Below are 20,027 nucleotides of genomic sequence, written 5' to 3' on the forward strand. Positions count from 1 at the left end.
AAACAATCACCTCAGTGAGTACAAAGCCCCAGGGCTGTGGGGGAGTGGTGGGTTGTCCATGAAGAACCTTCCCCCTGCTCTCTTTCAGACGGTTTTCTAATGTTCGCAGAAAAAATTAATTATTAACTGTAAGATTTTAGGATGCCTTTCTTTATTATTCTTATTGTTTGGGTATTCTTCTTAATATACCAAAAAAAAAGAAAAGAGAAAAATATATATTTTTTAAAATAACTCAGGAACTCCTTGTTTTGCATCTCTGGTCTTTCCAGTTTTCTTTATGTAACTTCTTTGTTATGCGTTTCTTTCTGGATTCTCCTAGTTCTTCATCTGTGTTGTACTGTATCCTTTCTTGTCTTACCTTTGTCTTTTTAAAGGTCTCTTATTTTGTTTCCTTTCAGACACATCTGGGATCTCTTGGATGTCACACCGGGCATGCAGAAAAGAACACAAGATATAGGAAAAGAAGGTAAGTAGGGAAGGGAGAGTTTCAATCTCTATTTCGTAGTATAAAGAGTTAAGAGGGGGTGGGGCGAGGGAATCAGTGGAAAGGAACGGTGTTGCTCTCTGTGTTCCGCTTATTTGCTTTTAAGTTTCCCAGTGATTTGGTGTGATGGTGAGAAAGGACAAACAAAAGAAAGGAAAAGAAAAAAAAAATCTCTCTCTCTCTCAGGCACTTGTAAGGTAAGTTATTAAAGGTATTCTCCCTGTTTTTCAGTCAGGCATATAGTATACTTTGTGCCCCTTTTCTTCTCCTCTTTGCCTGGTCTTATTTCCCAAGTTCTCTACTTTACTGTTGCCCATTAACTACTTATAGCCCGTATACGGGCACATACCTGCTCTAGCTACGTCCCTCCAGGGACGTGGCAGGTTGTCGAGCTTTCTCTTCCCCGTTGCTCGCTGCTTTCTTTCACCTCCTCCTCCTCCTCCTCGCGGTCCACGTTTGCTGCACTGCTCTCTTCCAGTGCCTCTCTCTTGCTGACAGCGTCTTTTTCCGAGCTGTTCTTCGCCGTGATGGTATTCCAGCCAGTCGCGTTTATTTCCTCGTTGCTCCTGCCAGACGCGTGCTCTCCCTCAGTCCTGCTCTCCTTAATGGCTGTGCGCTCCTTCTGGGTTCTTTTCAAAGTGTTGTAGCAACGCAATGCTTTGAGAAGTGCCCCCGGGGCACTCCTCCGTAGGACCTGATCGTACGGAAGTTCTACAGGGTGTCGTAACCCCGTTACAGGGGGCTGTCATAAGACTTCCCTCACTGGCCAGACCCTGCCATGTGTCCAAACTTGGGTGGGGGAGCTGCATTTTGCGGCAGAGGCTTCAGGGGCTCTCCAACATATCTATCTATAGAGTTCCCCAGGTGTCCAATGGGAGGCAAGGTAAAGCTCCTCATCACTCAACATTGCTAGAGGGCGTCATTCAGTGCAGTGCACACAGGAGACAGGCGGTTTTTGTGGCCCAAGCCAGAGCAGGTTATCCAGGTGACAGACCACAGGTGCTTAATAGTGAATGCACGCACCTGACAGTGGAGTGAGCCAGGAAGAGGCAGATTTTCTAATTTGTGGGCCCTCAAGTACAGCACCCCTGAAGCTGGCCCTCATCACCACAGAGACAAGGTCCCTGAATCTCTACTGCTTCCAAAAGGACTCTCATTTTTGTGGGATGTTGGAGGGGAAAATAGTGAGAAATCAGATAGGCCGCTCGGTGCACATTAAAGTACCCCTAGGCAGGCAGCAGTGAGTACTGCTGTGAACCTCCTCCCCTTCATCTTTTGGACTGAACTGCTTCCCTGAGGGGCCAGTGAGCAACCAGGGAACATGACGGGGAGCAAAGGAGTCCGAGGGGTGCACCAGACTGAACTTAATAAATTCACGCTCCCAAAGAGGCGCCTACACAAAGCAATGGCCAGGATGTACTATCACCTACAGGCCCAACGCCCCCAGAAAAGGAATTCCTAACACTGCAAGACATAATGACGGCAATCCAAGGATTGCTTGCTTGTCTGGAGGCCAGAATTGACTGTCACAACGGAAGTTGCATTGATTAGAGCTGAACTGGGAAACATAGGGGCCCACATAAAAGAAGCTGAGGACTCTACGGCCTCCCTTAAGGTCAACACAATGGCTCTGACAGCGGAGATTAATGTCTTGTGTAGCACCACAAGGACTCTAGAAGCTCGAGTGGAGGATCACAAAGGCCAATCACGGCACAAAAACATTTGAATAATTTGGAGTGACCGAGTGGGAAGAGGGTCTATCGGTTGACCTATTTGTAGTGGACCTAACTCTGAAAGAACTTCAGCCTCTCTAACAATTTTTCAGTAGAAAGGGTGCACAGAGTCCCTGGTGCACCTCCAAAACTGGCAATGCTGCCCAACCCAATTATCACTAGAAGTTTCAACTTCCGAAATCGTGACAACATATTACAAACTGCCCGGAACGCCCCGTCACTTATCACTGAGAACACGAACATCACCTCCTTCCTAGACTGCGCCCTGAAAGTTCAAAAGGTGCATTGCAGTTTTCTTGAAGTCAAAAAGGCCCAGAGAGACCAAGTATTCCATGCTTTCTCCTAATAAACTTCTCTTACGGGCTGAAGGCAAAACTTTGTACTTCTCCACACCTGAAGTGACCAGTGAATGGCTAGATGGCTGGAGACCAGTAGGCAGGCCCAGGCCTCGGGCATGCTCGGAGAGGCCACGTACACGTTGGAACTGAGGAGTGGTAATAGCAGCCAGCATGAACACAATGAATCACCGTGACATCAGACACCGTGAACGTCGATACTGGACTCGTCACTGTATTGCTCAATCACCTCCTCCTCCCAGGCAGTGGCCACTCTGAGGAACACAGTGGGGTTGGAGTCACCCATCGAAACATGTTATAGAGGCTGTACTCTACTCAACCAATCAATCTTGTGACAACCTCAGCTTTATGAGACTGTGGTAATCGGCAGCAATCTGGAAGCCATTGGTAATCTCTTTCAATCTCATCTAGGGGGGATTGGGTGGACGGCACCTTGGTTTTGGACCTTTCCACCTGCTATGTTGTGTTGGGGTGACAGGCGCTCTGCAGAGACTGTTATGGACTGTTATGTTTTCACTACTTGTTGCTTATGTTCGTTATGCAGTGTATAAGCTGTGCTACTATGTCACAGTCACAATCAAGTCTTTCACTAGAAAGACTCCTCCTCTCTCACACACTGACCATCTCCCATAGGTGTCCATGGCAAACACATTAGTTGCCCTTAGCTTTAGGGCGCTCTCATGGTATGTCAACGGATTGGGGACAAAAATTAAAAGAGGAGAGGTCCTACAGTTCCGTAAGAGGCACTCTCCAGATGTGGTTTTATTACAAGAGGCACACGTCCAGAGCAACACTTTTAGGGCATTGGACAGATAGGGGTATTAGATGACAGCCCACGCGGGTTACACTTATATTATCAAGGGGGTGGGCATTCTTCGGCGCAGATCCCTGCCCTTCACTGTACACAACATTTGGCCTGATGCTCCTGGGAGGTACGTAGCGGTTTCCGGAAGCTGGGATTGTCTTAAGCTTAACACTGTCTCAGTCCCTTCAAGATTACACGTTTTAGTGTTCCCGGAGCTCAGCGCCCTCCTACTTTGTCTCCCTGAGGGCAGGCTTGGGGTGGGGAAGGGGGAATTTTAACAGCACCATGTGGGACATCATGGACCGTCTGCCTCCTTGGGGCAGAGGCCCACTCGTTCTCCCTTGCCGGACTTTGTGACAGCCCTGGGTCTTGCGGATACATGGTGTGTCTTTAAGCCCACATCACTATAATACACACACCACTCAGGTGCCCACTGCAACCTCTTACACATAGATTATATCCTTATATTGTCCACTCAGATCCCACACTTTAGAGAGGTTGACCATCTTGTCAGAGGGGATCTCTGATCATGTGCCGATCCGGGCTTTCTACAACATACTGAACCGGCTTGATTAAAGACGCATTGTGCTCAACCCCTGATACCCAAAAAATACTTCACATTTGTGCAAGCCTCCCTGAGGCCACTAAATATATTTTGAGGGGGGCATGTCCAAGATGGCGGAGCGGTAAGACGTGCTCGCCAGCGCTATGCCGCCTCGACCCAGGAAAGTGCTTTGCGGCCCGTTTGGGGAAAGCCTGGAGGCTCTCCCCGCATCGTGAGGCCCCCCCGGGGGTTTTGTGCCGCTCGGGTCCGCAGATGGGGCCTCCTCATCCTGCCGCCTTGGAGTGGGGCCTTGTGAGGTGCGGGGCCCGAGTGGAAGGTAGGGGCCCAGTTGCCTGGCCTCCGGGCTGCTTCACTCCACATCTAAACTTTTGACAAGCGTGGGCCTGCATTCCTGTGGGAAAAGGCGCTAAGAGTGGATCTCTGCAGGTGGTGGCTGCTGTGGGTTGGACCTGGGTGCGGCCCCGGACAGGGTGGCATGTTCTGATCGGTCTCAGCTGGAAACCCTGGAGGCCCTGCGGGATTGAACCGGCGAAGTGTGACCAGGCCGGCGCGCCATGGCGACATCAAAAGCCAAATGCATGCTGGCAGGGGCGCGCCCGACATCTGGTACTGCGGCGGAGGACCTACCTGAGACGAGGGCCTTGGAGAGTCGGGTGGAGACGGATCCAGAGGAGAGTTCTCCCGTTACGAAGGGCTTTCTGACCTCCCTGTTTGAGTCACTCCAGGGCGATATCCAAGAGCTGCGTAGGGACATCTCACAGGAGGTGGAGGAGTTACGAGGAGAGGTTACCTCCTTGGGTGAACGTGTATCGCGGCTAGAGGACAGTGAGATCCCTCGCAGTGAAGAGGTTGCGGGCCTGGAACAGGAGGTAGTCCGCCTCCGAGAGCAGCAGGACCTCCTCCAAATGGCAGTTGAGGATTTGGAAAATCGCTCGAGGCGACAAAATATTCATATTATAGGGACCTAGTTGGTGCTGAAAAAGAGGACATTGGGGGCTACGTGGTGGACCTGTTTCGCTCCCTGCTTGGCACAGATGAGCCACAGGAGGTAGTCTTGGACCAGGTACATCGAGTTGGGCGCGCCGGGGGCCCTGGAGACCGTCCCCCAGACATTCTAGCCTGCCTCCACAATTTTGTCCTTAAAGACAAGATTCTACAGCGGGCCCGCAACCTCCAGAGTGTACACTTTTGAGGCATGAACTATAGCTATTCCATGATCTATCTGTGCGGACTTTGCAGAGGCAGAGAGAATTCAGACCGATCACGGATCACTTGAGAGTGCACAATGTGTCCTATTCCTGGGGCCATCCGTTCCGCTTGGTCTTCCGCTGGGAGGAGCAGCTCCGATAGGTGAAATCCGTCTCGGAAGCTAGCCGCGTCCTGGGTCTGGAGGATATTGGCCGGGAGGCAAGCAAGGGGGCGGTCCTGCCGGCGTGGGACCCTCCTCGTTGGTGGAGAAAAGAGAAGAAAAGGAGGCTGCAGCGTCCGACGGCCTCGGAGAGAGAAGCCGCTTTGAACAGTGTGGCCGCAGGAACTTCAACCTAGTGTGGACACCCGGGAGTGCCGGGATTGCTATAGTCCGCATTGCTAACAATATGCTGATCGTCGAAGAGGGTCGGGGTGGCGGGGGCAATGGACCTGGTTACCTGACATGGTTGGATATATCGCCCCGTGGAGACTGCACCTCGCGAGGATGGACGACCGAGGACTTCTGTGTTCTATGCACCTGTTGTGCTTATTAGTTGTCTGTTGTTGGGTTTCCCTGCGATGCTGGCTCTTTGTAGAGACCTCAGGCCTGCGTGCTCTAGGTGGTCTAGGTATTAATATAGGGGGTAGTCCTCTGTTGTGCTCCTGCCCCTTCTGCTTGCTCTCCTCAGGATAGGCTATGACCATTAAATGTATAAGTTTAAATGTTAGGGGGCTCAATAACCCTACCAAGCGGCTAGCCATCCTATCAGCTCTAGAGAGATCGGGGAGTCATATATGTCTCTTGCAGGAGACGCACCTTGTCTTCAAAGATACCTATCGTATGCGCTCTAAGTGGTTCCCCAGGCATGCGGGGTGGCGATACTTTTATCATGCTCATTTCCGGGTGAAGTGATATCAAAATTGCATGAGGTTCCAGGGAGGCTTTTGGCCATGAGGCTTAGACTAGGAGGTTTTTCCTTCACGATTGGTTCCTTATACGCACCTAATTCCCAACAAGAAACCTTCCTAAGACAGTCTTTGACTCCGCTGCTCCCATCCCCTGATGGTGCTGTATTGCTGGGGGGTGATTTTAATTTGGTGACGGATGAGGACCTAGATCGCTCAGGCCATCGGTATGGGCAGACGGGGTCTTTGTCGGATGCGGGGCGGCAGTGGTTGAGTGAATGTGGTCTGTTGGATGTGTGGAGGAGTGCGCACCCCTCGTTGAGGGACTACTCCTTTTACTCATCAGCAACCAAAATATACACTAGGTTGGACCTTTTTCTGGCATCCCAGGAGCTTCTCCCCAGGGTTAGAGATTCAGGGATTGAGCCGCGAGTCCTGTCAGATCATGCCCCGGTTACAGTTGAGATCCATATGGACATGGAGAGGGTTAGTGAACGGTATGGAGATTTAGGGATTCAATGCTTCAGAATGGCGCAACAGTAGAGGCAATCCGAAGGGCAATAACAGACTATCTTAGCTTTAACGATGATGGGTCAATAAGCATTGCAATACTGTGGGAGGCACTGAAGGCTGTCTTGAGGGGCGAGATGATGTCGCTCTCTTCTAGGGACAATAAGGCAAGGAGTCGACTCAGGGGGACCTGGAGCAGCGAGTGAGGGTGTTAGAGCGTTCACATAAACACAAGGGTGCTCCTAGAATATGGCGAGAGCTTGAGAAGGTGCAAAAGCAGCTGAGGAAGTTGGACTGGGACAGGGCAGAGTATGTGGTAGTCCGCCTCAAACAAAAGTACTATGTAGGAAGTAACAACTGCGGGAAGATACTGGCACATAGGTTGAGAGCGCAGCATGCTGCGTCAATGATAAAAATGGTGCGCTCCCCTTCTGGAGCAGAAGCACGCACGAGCGACCAAATTGCGCAGGCTTTTGCGGAATTCTATGGCAATCTATACAGGGCTGAGGAGCCCGGTGCCTTAACTTCAGAATCCTTCTTAGAGGGCATAGTAATTATTCCTTTGTCTGAAAGAGAGGCTACCGCGTTAGATCAACCTATAAGGGCAGAGGAGGTTATATCAGCTATCGCTCTGCTGCAGACCGGGAAGTCACCTGGCCCCGATGGTTTCTCTGCGCCTTTTTATAAATCCTTCTGTGTGGAACGTGTTCCCGTTCTTGTGCGACTCTAATTCCTTTCGCCAAACGGGTGTTCTTACGCCTAGTATGTTAGACGCTACTATCGTGGTTAACCCGAAACCGGGGAAGGATCCCGAGGAATGCGCCTCATACAGACCCATCTCCCTCCTGAATATCGATGCCAAATTATTCACTGGTATTTTGGCACACCGCCTCAACTATTATATGCCAGGGCTTGTAGATCCCGACCAAGCGGGATTTATACCGCATAGACAGTGTAGCGATAACACCAAGCGATTGCTTCACCTCTTGGATAAAACCGAACACTCTCGTAGGGCGGCGCTCTTCCTATCTATCGACACTGAAAAGGCATTCGATAGGGTTCACTGGCCATACCTATTCAAGGTGCTCGAACGCTTCGGACTGGGTCCGGGCTTCATGGCATGAATCTGTTGCATTTATTAGGCGCCTCGGGCGGCGGTTTGAGTTAATGGGACACTTTCTTTGCCATTCGCCGTCCAAAGAGAGACCAGGCAGGGGTGTCTGCTTTCGCCCCTCCTGTTCGCGCTCTACATGGAGCCTATGGCGCAGATGCTTCGGGACAGCCCTCAGATCACGGGTGTGAAGTTTGGGGGGGATGAACATCTCATATCGCTATACGCGGACAACGTCATCCTTACTCTGGCGGAGCCAATGACCTCACTACCGGCACTAATGGGCGTTTTAGAGGACTTTGGACGGGTCTCGGGGTTCCGAATGAACACGCTTAAATCACAGGAGATGGGCAAGTTTATCAGTGTGGAACATGAAAGGGACCTGAAGGCCCGATTCCACTTTACATGGACCTCTTCGGGGCTTCTGTACTTGGGGCTCGAGCTGGCCTCTACAGTCGCCCGCACATCGACATTGAACTATGCGAAACTAACCCGAGAGGTGCATCGTGACCTAGATACGTGGGGGAAACTTAAATTGTCCTGGCTGGGCAGGGTTGCGGCAGTGAAGATGACCACCCTACCACGTATACTTTATCTGTTTCAGGCGCTCCCGCTGGAGCCCCCACCGTGAACGATAGCGACCCTCCAGACGGCGATTCTACGATTTATATGGGAAGGGAAGGCGGCGCGGTTATCGCGGCAGGTCCTGTATCACCCTAAGAGGGAGGGGGGCTGGCGGTTCCATGCCTCCTTCGATATTTCCAAGCAGCACAGCTGCGTTTCCTCTTGGAATGGAGCCGACCGTCTTCTGAGAAGCATTGGTGTTTTATGGACCAGGCAGTGGCTGGCTTTCACATATGGAAGGAACCCTGGCTCAAGCGCTGGCACAGGGCGCAGGGGTTGTATATATCCCTGGTAACGGAGGTCTCGATGAGAGTGTGGGATCGGGTTGCCGGCAGGGTGGGCCCAATGACTCCCTTGGGAGCGAACCCCGATTTTGGTCCGGGCCTACAGTCTGAAGCACTACGTCAGTGGTATGAGGGGGGTTGCAAAAGGGTGGGATATCTCTTCGATGAGCAGGGGGTTATCCCCTTTGACCAGCTGAGGGAGCTATATGGCCTAACTGAGGCCAACAGGATGATGTACTACCAAATAAGACACTGGGCCCTGCTTCCAGCCAATAGGATATTAATCGATAGGCCGTTAACACCGTTTGAAAAGTGGATTTTAATGAAAAAGGGCGATAAGCGCATGGTTTCTGAGCTTTACGCCCTCTTGCGGGGAGGTCCGTTCACCCAAGACTAAGGGTCAATTGAGATGGGAGAAGGAACTGGGGAGGGAGCTATCGGAAGATGAGTGGGAGAGTGTTTTTTATAGGGCGCACCACACAGCTTACAACTCAGCAGGCACAGAGACAGCCTATAAAGTAGCCTCCTCCTGGTATTACACCCCAATGAGGATCCATGCTTGGGATCATGACACATCTAGTCTTTGCTGGAGAGGGTGCGGGGGAGGGGGCACGTTTGCGCATTTACTATGGCATTGTCCCAAACTACACCGGTATTGAAAGGACATAATAGACACTGTGGACATGGCTTTTGACACTCAGTTCCCTAGATTTCCTGCGTATATCCTGTTGGGCCTCCCCAATCCTCTCACCTTTCCCCTGAGATCATTGAAGGGACGGCAGATGGCTATAGCCTTGAATGCTGCAGTACAGCTGTTGCTATCTGTGTGGGGGACCGAGCGGACTCCGACAACAGTCTTGTGGCTGCACAAGCTCTGGTTTATCTTCGCTATGGAAAAGCTCACCCTGACCTCTCAGCAGCGGAGAGGGGACTTTAAAGAACTTAGGCAACCATTCTTACGTATTCTATCCGGGAGTTTTCAGAGCTGACATGTCCAACTTATTTGAGAGTTCTGAATTTGAATTGAGCGAACGGGAGTGCACCTTCAAGGAGATGTATATATAGGACCAGATTTATATGGTAAAAGAGCCTGAGATTGTTTGATTATTGTACTGTCGGCCAGCAGTGGGGAAACATAGTTGTATTAGAAATTGAATCTTCTTTCTTTCTATTGTTTCGCATGGAGTAAGCTAACAACGTGCCTTTTGGCAATATTGTGATGTAGTGCATATGCGATGTTCTATAATTGAAAACTCAATAAACAGATTTGATCCATAAATATATTTTGAGGAGAATTAGAGCTCAGTGAACTTGGCGTAGACCCTTTGGGAGGTATATAATGCATTCAATTAAGGGACTAGGCCTTTCACTGATAGTAGGGCACACAAAGGAAAAGAGAGCTAACCTGGAGACACTTAAGTGAGAAAATTCTGGAGATAGAGTCCAAGCTCACAAATGATGGACCAAAGAATTTAAGTCACCTCGTGACATTTAAACAGACTGAATATAGAGGGGTGGTAATGGATGCCGCTAGAGCCAGCTACTGCACAACCTAGAACCGCCTTTAAGAGGTGGGAGATAAAGCAGGGAACCTAGTGGCCTGGTTAGATAAGAGGAACATAGCCAACCAGTGGGTCTTGGAAATAATGAATGAAAATGGGTAGCGGATGAGGGACCATCAGGGCCTGGAAAATGCCTTTACGGTCTCCTACACAAGACTCTGCTCCCCGGCGCACCCCACGACTGCAGAGAAGTGTTGCGAGTTACTGTGACATACAGCTCCCAAAACTCTTGTGGTCATATAGAGACCTCTTAGAGACCTCTTAGAGCAGAAGCTCAAAGAACCTGAAGTAATACAGGGGATCCCCTCCTTGGCATCAACCAAAGTGGTGTGGGTCCCAATGGCCTTCCCAGAGAACTCTATAAACTTACTGCAACCAAGACTGCACCACATCTCTTGCACATGGTCAACAAAAGCCGTGAGAAGAGCTCCCTATCCAGAGAGGCTAGCTAGAATACTGATTATGCACAAAGAGAGCAAACCACCAGAGAAGTGTGCCTCATACAGGCCGATCTTGCTGGTCCACCCAGATCCATCTGGCTTTATGCCAGGAAGGAGATCATTTCTAAACCTGAGAAGCCTACATGGGGTCCTGGGGCGTGCGGCATGTCTTCAAGAAAGACGCCCTTGTACTTTCCCTGGATGCACAAATGCACTTTGCCACAGCTGAATGGCCGTTCATGTTTGAAGTCCTAGCCAAGCTGGGCTTTGGACTGGAATTCATATTGTGTGTGAGACTCTTGTAAACTGCTCCTCTGGCCCAGGTGACTGAACAGGAGCACATCCCTCACTTTCCGTCTTCCAAAGGGACCAAATCAGGGATTCCCACTTTCCCCCTTAATGTTCGCCCTTGTCCTGAAACCCCTAGCAGCCTGGACTAGATGTGAATCCCTGATTAGAGGTCTGAAGTGGGAGGACAGAATTTCCCTCTATGCATATTTTACTCTGTTTCTGACCCTACAAAAGCCCTCGACAGGACAATGCATATCCTCAACATTTATCGCCAGCACTTGGGCTATATCATTAATCGGGACAAGTCCCTCATATGTCACCTATGTGGTAATGCGCCGTGCCTGCCCAGAGACTCTGCAGCAATGGTGGTGGCGGAGGGCTTCCGATACTTGGGAATGTATATCACCACTGACCCTAAACACTTTCAAACCCATAATCTTGAGCCCCCACTCAGACGCCACCAGAACGCAGTCCATCACTGGAGAGCTTTGCCCTCATTATTGCTTGGGAAGATGGCCCTATTTAAAATGATGGCTTTTCCCCGATTCTTCTATGCCCTACAAAACACACAGTAGCTGCTCTCAACCTCCTACTTCAAAGCGATTGATTCTGAACATCAGATACTACTCTGGTCCAGCACGAACAGCCCTTAAGAAATTTACATGGTACTAGTATGATGGTGGTATTGCGTTTCCCGACATATAAGTATTACTGGACGGCACAGCTCATTGTTGTCAGCCACTGGGCTAATCTACTGGAGAGAGAGCCTGACAGACTTCAGCCGACGGACTATCAAAGGCCATTTATGGAGGGCTGCGCATCGCTGCCTTACCTGCTCCAACAGCAGTCGCACTTTCACTCTGGTACACAGCACTCAGAGCCTTGGGATGGCAAGGGAAAATTACACAGGCCACACCCCTCTGGAACACTGTTCACATTACAAAAAGTGTTGCCCAAGGGGGAGGATCTCCCTGCATCATAGTCACTTGAGGGCAAGCTACTAGATGAATATATGCCCAGAAAAGCGATCTCACTTACTTATTGTAAACTGATCAATAACTTCCCCGACACACTCGCCTAAGGAAACAATGGGATAGAGCTCTTGAGGGCCCAGAAGATGATGAATGGCTTGAAGCCTCCGTATATACCTCCCACCTACTCCCGCAGGAGGTGGCTATTCAGTCCCAATTTTGTCTCATCCAGTTGAAACTTCTACACAGATGCAACTATGCCTGTACTAACTTTGTCAAAGTGGGCAAAACGTCCTCCCCTCTCGGTTGGCGGAAATCTTGTCAGGAGGGAACATTTTTCCACATGATTTGGAGTGGCCCCCTCATGCAGCATACTAGGAAGCAGTAGTCACTTGCATGAATGGGGTGTGTGACAGCAACACTGAGGCCACCATAAAGTGGCGTCTCTTAAATGCTTGGGATATGTCCCTAACAGGATGGACCGGTTGTGGATGACCCTGGGGTTAATAATAAGCAAGCAAAACATTGTACGAATGTGGAAGGCCAAACTGCTGCCTAAGCTGCAGGATGGGGAGAATGATATGGACTGGTCCATGCTGGCCGAAAGGGAAGGTCTATGATTTACATTTGGAGAGCCCGCCCCCGAAAATTGTCCTGTGAATTGTATGGGGGCATGAGAAAGGAGGAGGGATTTTCTACATTTGATGGGTTTAAGCTACACCTTGGGCTGTGTGATGGTGCTAATATGTTTTATGCTTTCTGTCACAGTGTAACTTCTTTGTTGGTTTACCAATTACTGGCAAGGCCAAGCCAGAGCTATCATGCTCTGCTAGAAGAGTTCTCTTTTGAGTTTGCTGATCAATACAAGAAGTGGTGTTAAGATGTAGTTAAAGGTCCTAGAACACAATATTAAAAATGCCCCCACCCCTTTGCCCATCATCAAACTGGTTCCCATGTCTGCTGGTTAAGTATCTGGATTTTTCCTTTTTTGCCAATGCAAATAAATTGTGACATAGATGACTTCAACAATGCAAGGCACTGTCCTCTAGGACATAGTTCAACTCCAATGCATACTTGACTGTCATGGACCAGAAAGAATATACCAACACATTGTTGGCATACTTGTTATACCATCTTGGAGATGCCATGTTTGACTGCCGGCTTCCACAGACTTTTATCCTCCTTTGAAAATATCTTAGACTTTGTTTTGTTTGTTTATAACAACATTGAGATTCTGTTGTATGTTCTTATTTAACCCACCAAATTTGCTAATCGTGGAAGACTCAACGCCTCTCTTGATCACTTTGATTTCTACCATGTTGACATGGAGTAGGTTCTGTTTTCAGACGAGTGCACCCATGCCTATAGCTCCGGCACACGGGAACCTCAGCCTTCCATGAATGCATCTGCCTTCATGATAAACTGTGTATTCACCTGTTGAAAAGACAGGGCAACTGCAATGCTGGCCTTCAGTAGCAACCATGTGAGCACCATCTTGATGCTTTTATTGAATGATTTGGTGAGTTACAGCCCATGTGTATCCAATATCTCTTGGACACGTCACATAGGGAGGAGGCAGTATGGAATTCATGAGGACATCATGCCCAGGAGTGACTTCTAGAGTTCAACCGTAACTTTATCCACGCTTCCCACGTGTCTTGTCAATGTTTTAATCATAGGCATTCTTTCTTCTTCTTGGGAATGCTTTCCTTACTATTGTAACTAAGATTGACCCAAGACACTGAATACTGTGGGGGTTACTGGAGGAAAGATTTCTCTGAGACCCAAATTGTGTGAGAGCACAAGGTAGGGATTTCTGGCTCTTTCCGACATAATGTGAAATTTTTCCTCAAATAAAAGCTGTCCAGATAAGGAAACCACATCAGAGCAACACACTTGCTTAAGATTCTCTAAGTTGAAATTAAGGATTTTTAATTGAAAATAGCAGCTGGAGCAACTTTGGAGTGTTTTGAAAAGTGACTATTCACAAAGACTGCTTCTTGAGATATTTGTTGAAGCTGACAGAGATCCAAAATGAGGCACCACTCTCCAGACCTCTTATTTACCAGTGAATATCAGATGTAAAACCCTTTGTGTTGATGGTGTTTGGGTTTAAACTACAGACGTTCTGCCACATGGGGAAGATTTCAGACAGCAACAGCTGTATAAGTTTCCATACCATTTTTTTGTGGAAGATATTATGGTGGTCTCTGAATGATTTTGAGAGTGTAGCTGAACTGAATCACATCTAGCACTATTCTGTCAGATGTGATGGCCTCCCAGTAAGAATAGTAGAGGTTCTTGACTTGAGTCCTCCCCTTATTTCTTGGCTGTTGCTAGTATTGTGAGAAACTTGAAGGAGTTCTGTGCTGTAGGACAGATAAAATGGAAAGAAGATGGTTGCTACTTCTCTAGCTGTAAATATAGTTTTAAATCAAAATTACAAGAAAAAAATCACATACCTTCCCCCAGCAACACAAAAGATTTCAGATTCAAATATTTCAGACCAAGAGACCTTGGTGTATCCATATCTGCCTTTTTGGGTTCTAAGGCCTCATCACATGACATCTGAAAAGACTTCAATGTCAAACAGCATAACCAGAATATTGTGTGGAGCTCTGGTTGAAAGGATGTGCAACACATCCAGCCTTGCCAACTGAGGCACATTGTTCCTGCCATCTGATAGAAGCCTCACATTGACAGGGACATCACATGGAGCCCCTGAAGATCTCTTCCCTCTCCTAAGATAGCATTCAGCTTTTCCTTAATGTCTTCCACATAAAGAGCAATATCTGAACACATCAGCCTACCACAATGATCTATAATGACTTTGTACACTTAGCCCCCTATTTTGTTCCAGTATAGCCAATGTCCTAAAAACATTTTCAGTCATTACACATTGTTTGAACAATAACCAACACAGACACCATATAACATGATAAGTGGTGTTTTCACTTCTTCTTAATACAATCACTATGGTTGTTCCAATAATGATGTTTTATAGATGATTAAGCCGAGAAGCGTTTCGTCCAATCTTTTGATTTTTTTCAAGGCTATATGCAAGAATGTATGAGTATATCCCAGAAGTATACTGATGTTAAGTTAGCAGTACTGTTCCTTCAAAATGGCAGACCAAAACAAGTAGCTGAGAACCAAACGGCCTGGTCACTGTGTTTCTCCAGAAATCGAAAGGACAATACCACTAGGTAGCAAACAAGTTCATATTATTTCACAATCAAAGCCTGGCTTTGGGACACTTGCAGTGAGGGGCCAATAACTGCGACAGGTCATTTTCAATCCAAGATGCTTATTAGGATTTATCAAGGTTGAAGGAGTGGCAGCCATTTAGGAAAAACATAGCCTGCTTCAGATCTAATACAGGGGGAGTACAAATTGATTAGTTCATATATCTAATGAGTGCTCCGCTATCAAGTTTGTGACAAAATATAGTGATTTGGTCTGCAAAGATGTGGGGAAATATTACAAAGTAGGCCAACTCTGAGACGTTAAGGAATTAAAAGGAACAGGGCCTGAAAATCAACAGGTCTTCAACCGTGGTAAGAAAACATCTTTTGGGTTTAACACAACTCAAGGTTCTTGTAAATTAAACATTTCACACCAACCATGCAGTGTGCCTGGGTAGGCCTCAATGTGTAAAAGAAAGAGTGCGCCTGCCAAAATATTTTCTGAGAAGCCTGCAGCCAGAGCAATTAAAAATGAGCACACTGAGACCCAAGTTTTAAAGTCTTAAATCCACCTCATGCCTCTTTAATCCACTAGGAGACACTTGATGTCACTTTATCTCACTCTTGTAGGCTTCTGCTTTCTCCCTTGGTGACCCTTTTCCATCTTCTTTTGTCTTTCCGATTTGTGTGTTTTTCCCTCTCTTGCACTTAGTATATGTCCGATGCAAGAAAATAAGTATTGGCCCCCAAAATATAAGTGGTGGTGGCCCACCCAGGCAAGGACCAGCTCACATTAAGCACTGCACCTAGGATGAGCGGACAAAATCACATGCTCAGGACAATCTTTCCAAAGCCATTTACTCTTATACATACAAGATGAAAATCACTCCGGCACCAGGATATGGGACTTTAAGGCATGGATTAAAAAGATTGATTCAGAGTGATAAAATACATATTTGATAAAGGGAAAAAAGTATTTCTCAGACTGTATGCTAGGGTTGAAAATAGGAGAAATGGAGAGGCTACACTTCGCTTAAGGACTTTAAGTGTTCAACTGACTAACAATCCACAGCAAAAGCTGACCTTCGTTGAATCGGTGAACTGGAAAGCCATTTTCTACATTAACTGCTGCACACTGCAATGTTCATGCAGTCCACAGCAGCCTATATGGAAGCGGGGTTGTGGGCGGATGTTGACTTAAATCTTAGTATGGCATAGGGCCTATTACCCAGATATAGAGGTGGAGGAAAACGGTGACCTCATATGCTCTGTTTAGTTAAGAAATCTCTAGATCACCACTATGCCATTGAGTCCTCTAAGCAATATATGAAGCACGAAACATTGACCAGATGATCGACAATTAACAACAGATGATGGAAGGAACTAGAGCGACAAATAGAAATCAATAAGAAAAAATGGGAACAGGATGTTCAAGTCAAAATCCTTGTACTGCACAGGAAAGTAAAACTACCAAACAAATTGTGATGAGAATGAATCTGATGAGAATGAAGAAAATAATTTTCATCATGGAGATAAAATCTGGAGAGGGTGTGTCTGTTGGACCTGTCCTACATTCCAAAACAGTTTGGGTGGGATGACTGACAACCAGTACCACCACATCCTGGTTTTTTTCCCTTTTTTTGGAGGGGCTCACGGGAGGAGGGGGGGCAGGTTTAGGGGATTTCTACCCTTTCCACAGCATCATAATAATGTACGAATCTAATTGCTATCTAGATACAGTAGCAAGGATTCTTACTGCTATTCTTAAAGGTAAACTCGTCTCTAAAGACTCGATTTAGCTGGTCAGGTTGTGGAGCATGCTCTGCAGGAGGCAAATAACCTACTTATTGAGAAATGATATGAGAAAATTGCACCTAATATGGGACCCTCTCATTCAGTACAGGAGGACAACAGTGTCTTAAAGTGACACTTCGTCTAAGGACTCCCTAAGTGTTCAACTGACAGTAAAAGTCGACAGCAAAAGTTGACCTTTGTGGAAGTAGCAAACTGGCAAGCCATATTCTATATGAACTGCTGCCCAATCTAATGCTCAGCTATTACACAATAGCCTATATGTAAGTAGGGTGGTGGACGGATCATAGTTTAAATCTTATTAAAGAGGCACAAATTCAGGGTCTGTGAAATGATAATATTAAAATGTTAATTAAACGTTGATTAGTTAAAAAAAAATGTTAAAGCTTTGTACAGGAGGAACAATGACCACATAAGTTAAAAAATAAATACCGATGGCAACTATAAACTGAAAGTGTTATTAATAATGTTTATTACATACACCATCTTTAATCCGACTTTAGATAAATGTATTACCACTTGCAAAACCTTGAATGACAAAAACGGCATACATTACCATGTAATCTGAAGATGCAATGAATTCCACTGTTGAATTCTGAACTTCAGGTCGTTTGTGAGGTTCACCATAGGATCGCGTCAAGGGATTATACATAAATTCTTCTGGAACTGAATAAAGAACAAACAACATGTTCTTAATTCAATTTATCTGTTTAGTACTATGCAACCAAAACACTATTTCATCATTCTATCGCTATTCTGAAATTTCCTAGTTTCTAGCTCAAATAAAAGATTTATGAGGCATGAATTTAATTAAAAATAAAATGCACAATCTTTATTTCTGAATTTTTTACTTCTGCCTGCTTTTTCATCACACAATTCTCCCATATGTATTTTAATTTGCTTATTTTTAAGCACTTTGACTTCTTATTGTGATCTAAAGTTTGCAAGAACAGAAGATATTATTGGAAAAAAATAGCCTGAGATGGACATCAGTAAAGGTGCAAAGTGCTCAGGGGTGAGCCCGATAGGGCCTATGGCTCTGGAAGAGTAACTGTGACAAAGGTGGAAATATTGGGAACGTTACAGTGTTAAGAAGATTCTGGTATCACCATGGAGAATGGAAATGGATGCATAATGTGTAAATACCTGAAATGTTAGGGGTGAGCCTCATATCTGGAGAAGAACACTAGACTATAATATAAGTGAACACTGTGATGTTGTTGATTAAGGTTTACAGCTTTGTGTTCACAGTCATACAAGAGTGAAAATGGTAAATACATTTTAAAAAAGGGTGTAAAGAGCTCTAAATTAAGCCTTTTGGCCCTTCAATCCCATATACATACTTTATGATATTACTCCTAACCGTCATAAGGAGACTGACACGATGATACTGTGGTGAAAATGTTACTTGTGGACTATAGGTGGGAGAATGGACAGAGGCTAACCCTTCTTTGAGTATCCACAACACTAATTGTGTGTAAGGTCCCAGATCACTGAGTAAATCCATCAACAGTACTTCAAAAGACACTGTAATGAAAAATGTAGAATAAGGAATCAACTATCTTAAAACTCAGTTAGTAGATAAAGAACTATAAGTCCAGCTGTAAAATAGTTGTTTATTAATGAATCCAACTAAATAGTGACAAAGCTTCAAAGTAGCCCAATTAGGGTTATAAATATTCTTTAAGTATTACGCTTTATAATTAAAAAAGGTAACAGCATAAAAATATCCTCAGAAAAGTCTAGCAGTACATTACAGAGATGGAGATTGGCCAACACAAGATGATTTAACAGTTAAAAAGAAGGTACTTTGTGATTCACCCATGACAAAGGTCTCTTTCCTTTAGGCTTTACAATGAAAATAAAATGCCTCCAACATCTGTATCCTTTTCCACTTTCATATGTCTTAGAATCCTTACTTGTAGGCAGTGAAGATGTCAGAACATTTTTGCTCTTTATTTTACATTTGAGCAAAAATCCCATTACCTAACAGTAGCACATTAATATGTGCCTAAAGTCTAAGCATGCTGATATTGACAAATGTTCATTTTGACCTAGGAAGGAGATTCTCAGCCATGTATTGGCCCATGTTCCTGGGGTCTGTCGTCAGTCACAGGATCAGACTGAAATACAAGACAAAAACCACCTTAGATAAGGAGATGAAGTGGCAATCAGTTATCCACCAGTCAATAAGAGAACAGAGCAAATGTTCTTCTCCAATCTCCTGTTTCTCCGCCCCTGTAGGGTTAGGGCACCACATCCCCTGGCCTTGTTAAAATGCCTCTTTCTCCTGAGAAGACCAGGGAAGGTGTCCCAGGCAACAGATTGGCCCATGCTCTCGTAAACTACTTGATAAAGCAGGGCCTTGGTACCAAAAGAATGAAAGACTTCTGAGTGCTTGAATGTCACCAAACAGCAAAAGCCTTCACCACTGGAGATGCTTAAACCTTTGCAGGTTTCCACTGAAGTATGTCAACATTACTGGACCTCTTTGCTCACATCTCCTCTTGCCATTCACAGTAGTATTACCCTTCAGAACAAACCTAATAGCCAGACATGTCATGTCATCCCTTGTCACCCTACCCTCTTGCCCTCTCATGCTGTGACACAGCGTGCATCACATTTCAGCTCCTCTTATGGCAAGTCAGAGGGCTGGTGCCATCCTATGTTTAATTTCTAAAACTACTTATCTCCCCACTTCTGTGACATTCACCTCCCACTCCAAAATGGACCTACGTAGCCAACCAGATGCCTAAGCCAAGTGAACCAGTGACTGCTAGTCACTCTCCTTTCTCAATGATTTTTCATTCTTATAAATAGTAGTTAAGGATGGCTGTACACTATTCAGATGAATTTAACATCTATGTACCCCCTCTAACCCTCACTTTCATTCTCATTCCCTTCAAGTGTGTATGTGCAGAGCAATACGGACCCTTTCTCCCCATAAAATGAAATAAATATAAAGAAGGAACCACAACACTCAAGGAAATCCCAGAATGCAGTTTTAAGGTTTTTAAACACTATACACCTCTACATATGTTAGGGAGGCTGGGCACACTACATATTAATCTCTCAAAAGCATCCATGCTCAGGTATCAGTGTTACAGTACCATGAAACTCAAGCATTAACTTTGCAAGATAACCAGGGTGTGCCCTTACCTTTATGTCCCCAACATAAAAACCATCCAAGGGACTACACT

General features: G+C 46.2%; 1 protein-coding gene across 4 annotated transcripts in view; it reads right to left on the reverse strand.

Annotated features, from left to right (window-relative positions):
• SEC24B (SEC24 homolog B, COPII coat complex component) overlaps positions 1-20,027 on the reverse strand; it is a 667,989-nt gene that overhangs the window by 435,944 nt on the left and 212,018 nt on the right. For all 4 annotated transcript variants that reach the window (XM_069241169.1, XM_069241160.1, XM_069241150.1 and 1 more), the window contains exon 10: positions 17,384-17,493. In XM_069241169.1, coding sequence (XP_069097270.1) covers positions 17,384-17,493 — 110 coding nt within the window. The remainder of the gene's footprint in view (positions 1-17,383; positions 17,494-20,027) is intronic.

Source organism: Pleurodeles waltl, chromosome 1_2 (assembly GCF_031143425.1).
Source record: "Pleurodeles waltl isolate 20211129_DDA chromosome 1_2, aPleWal1.hap1.20221129, whole genome shotgun sequence".
Taxonomy (NCBI): Eukaryota; Metazoa; Chordata; class Amphibia; order Caudata; family Salamandridae; genus Pleurodeles; species Pleurodeles waltl.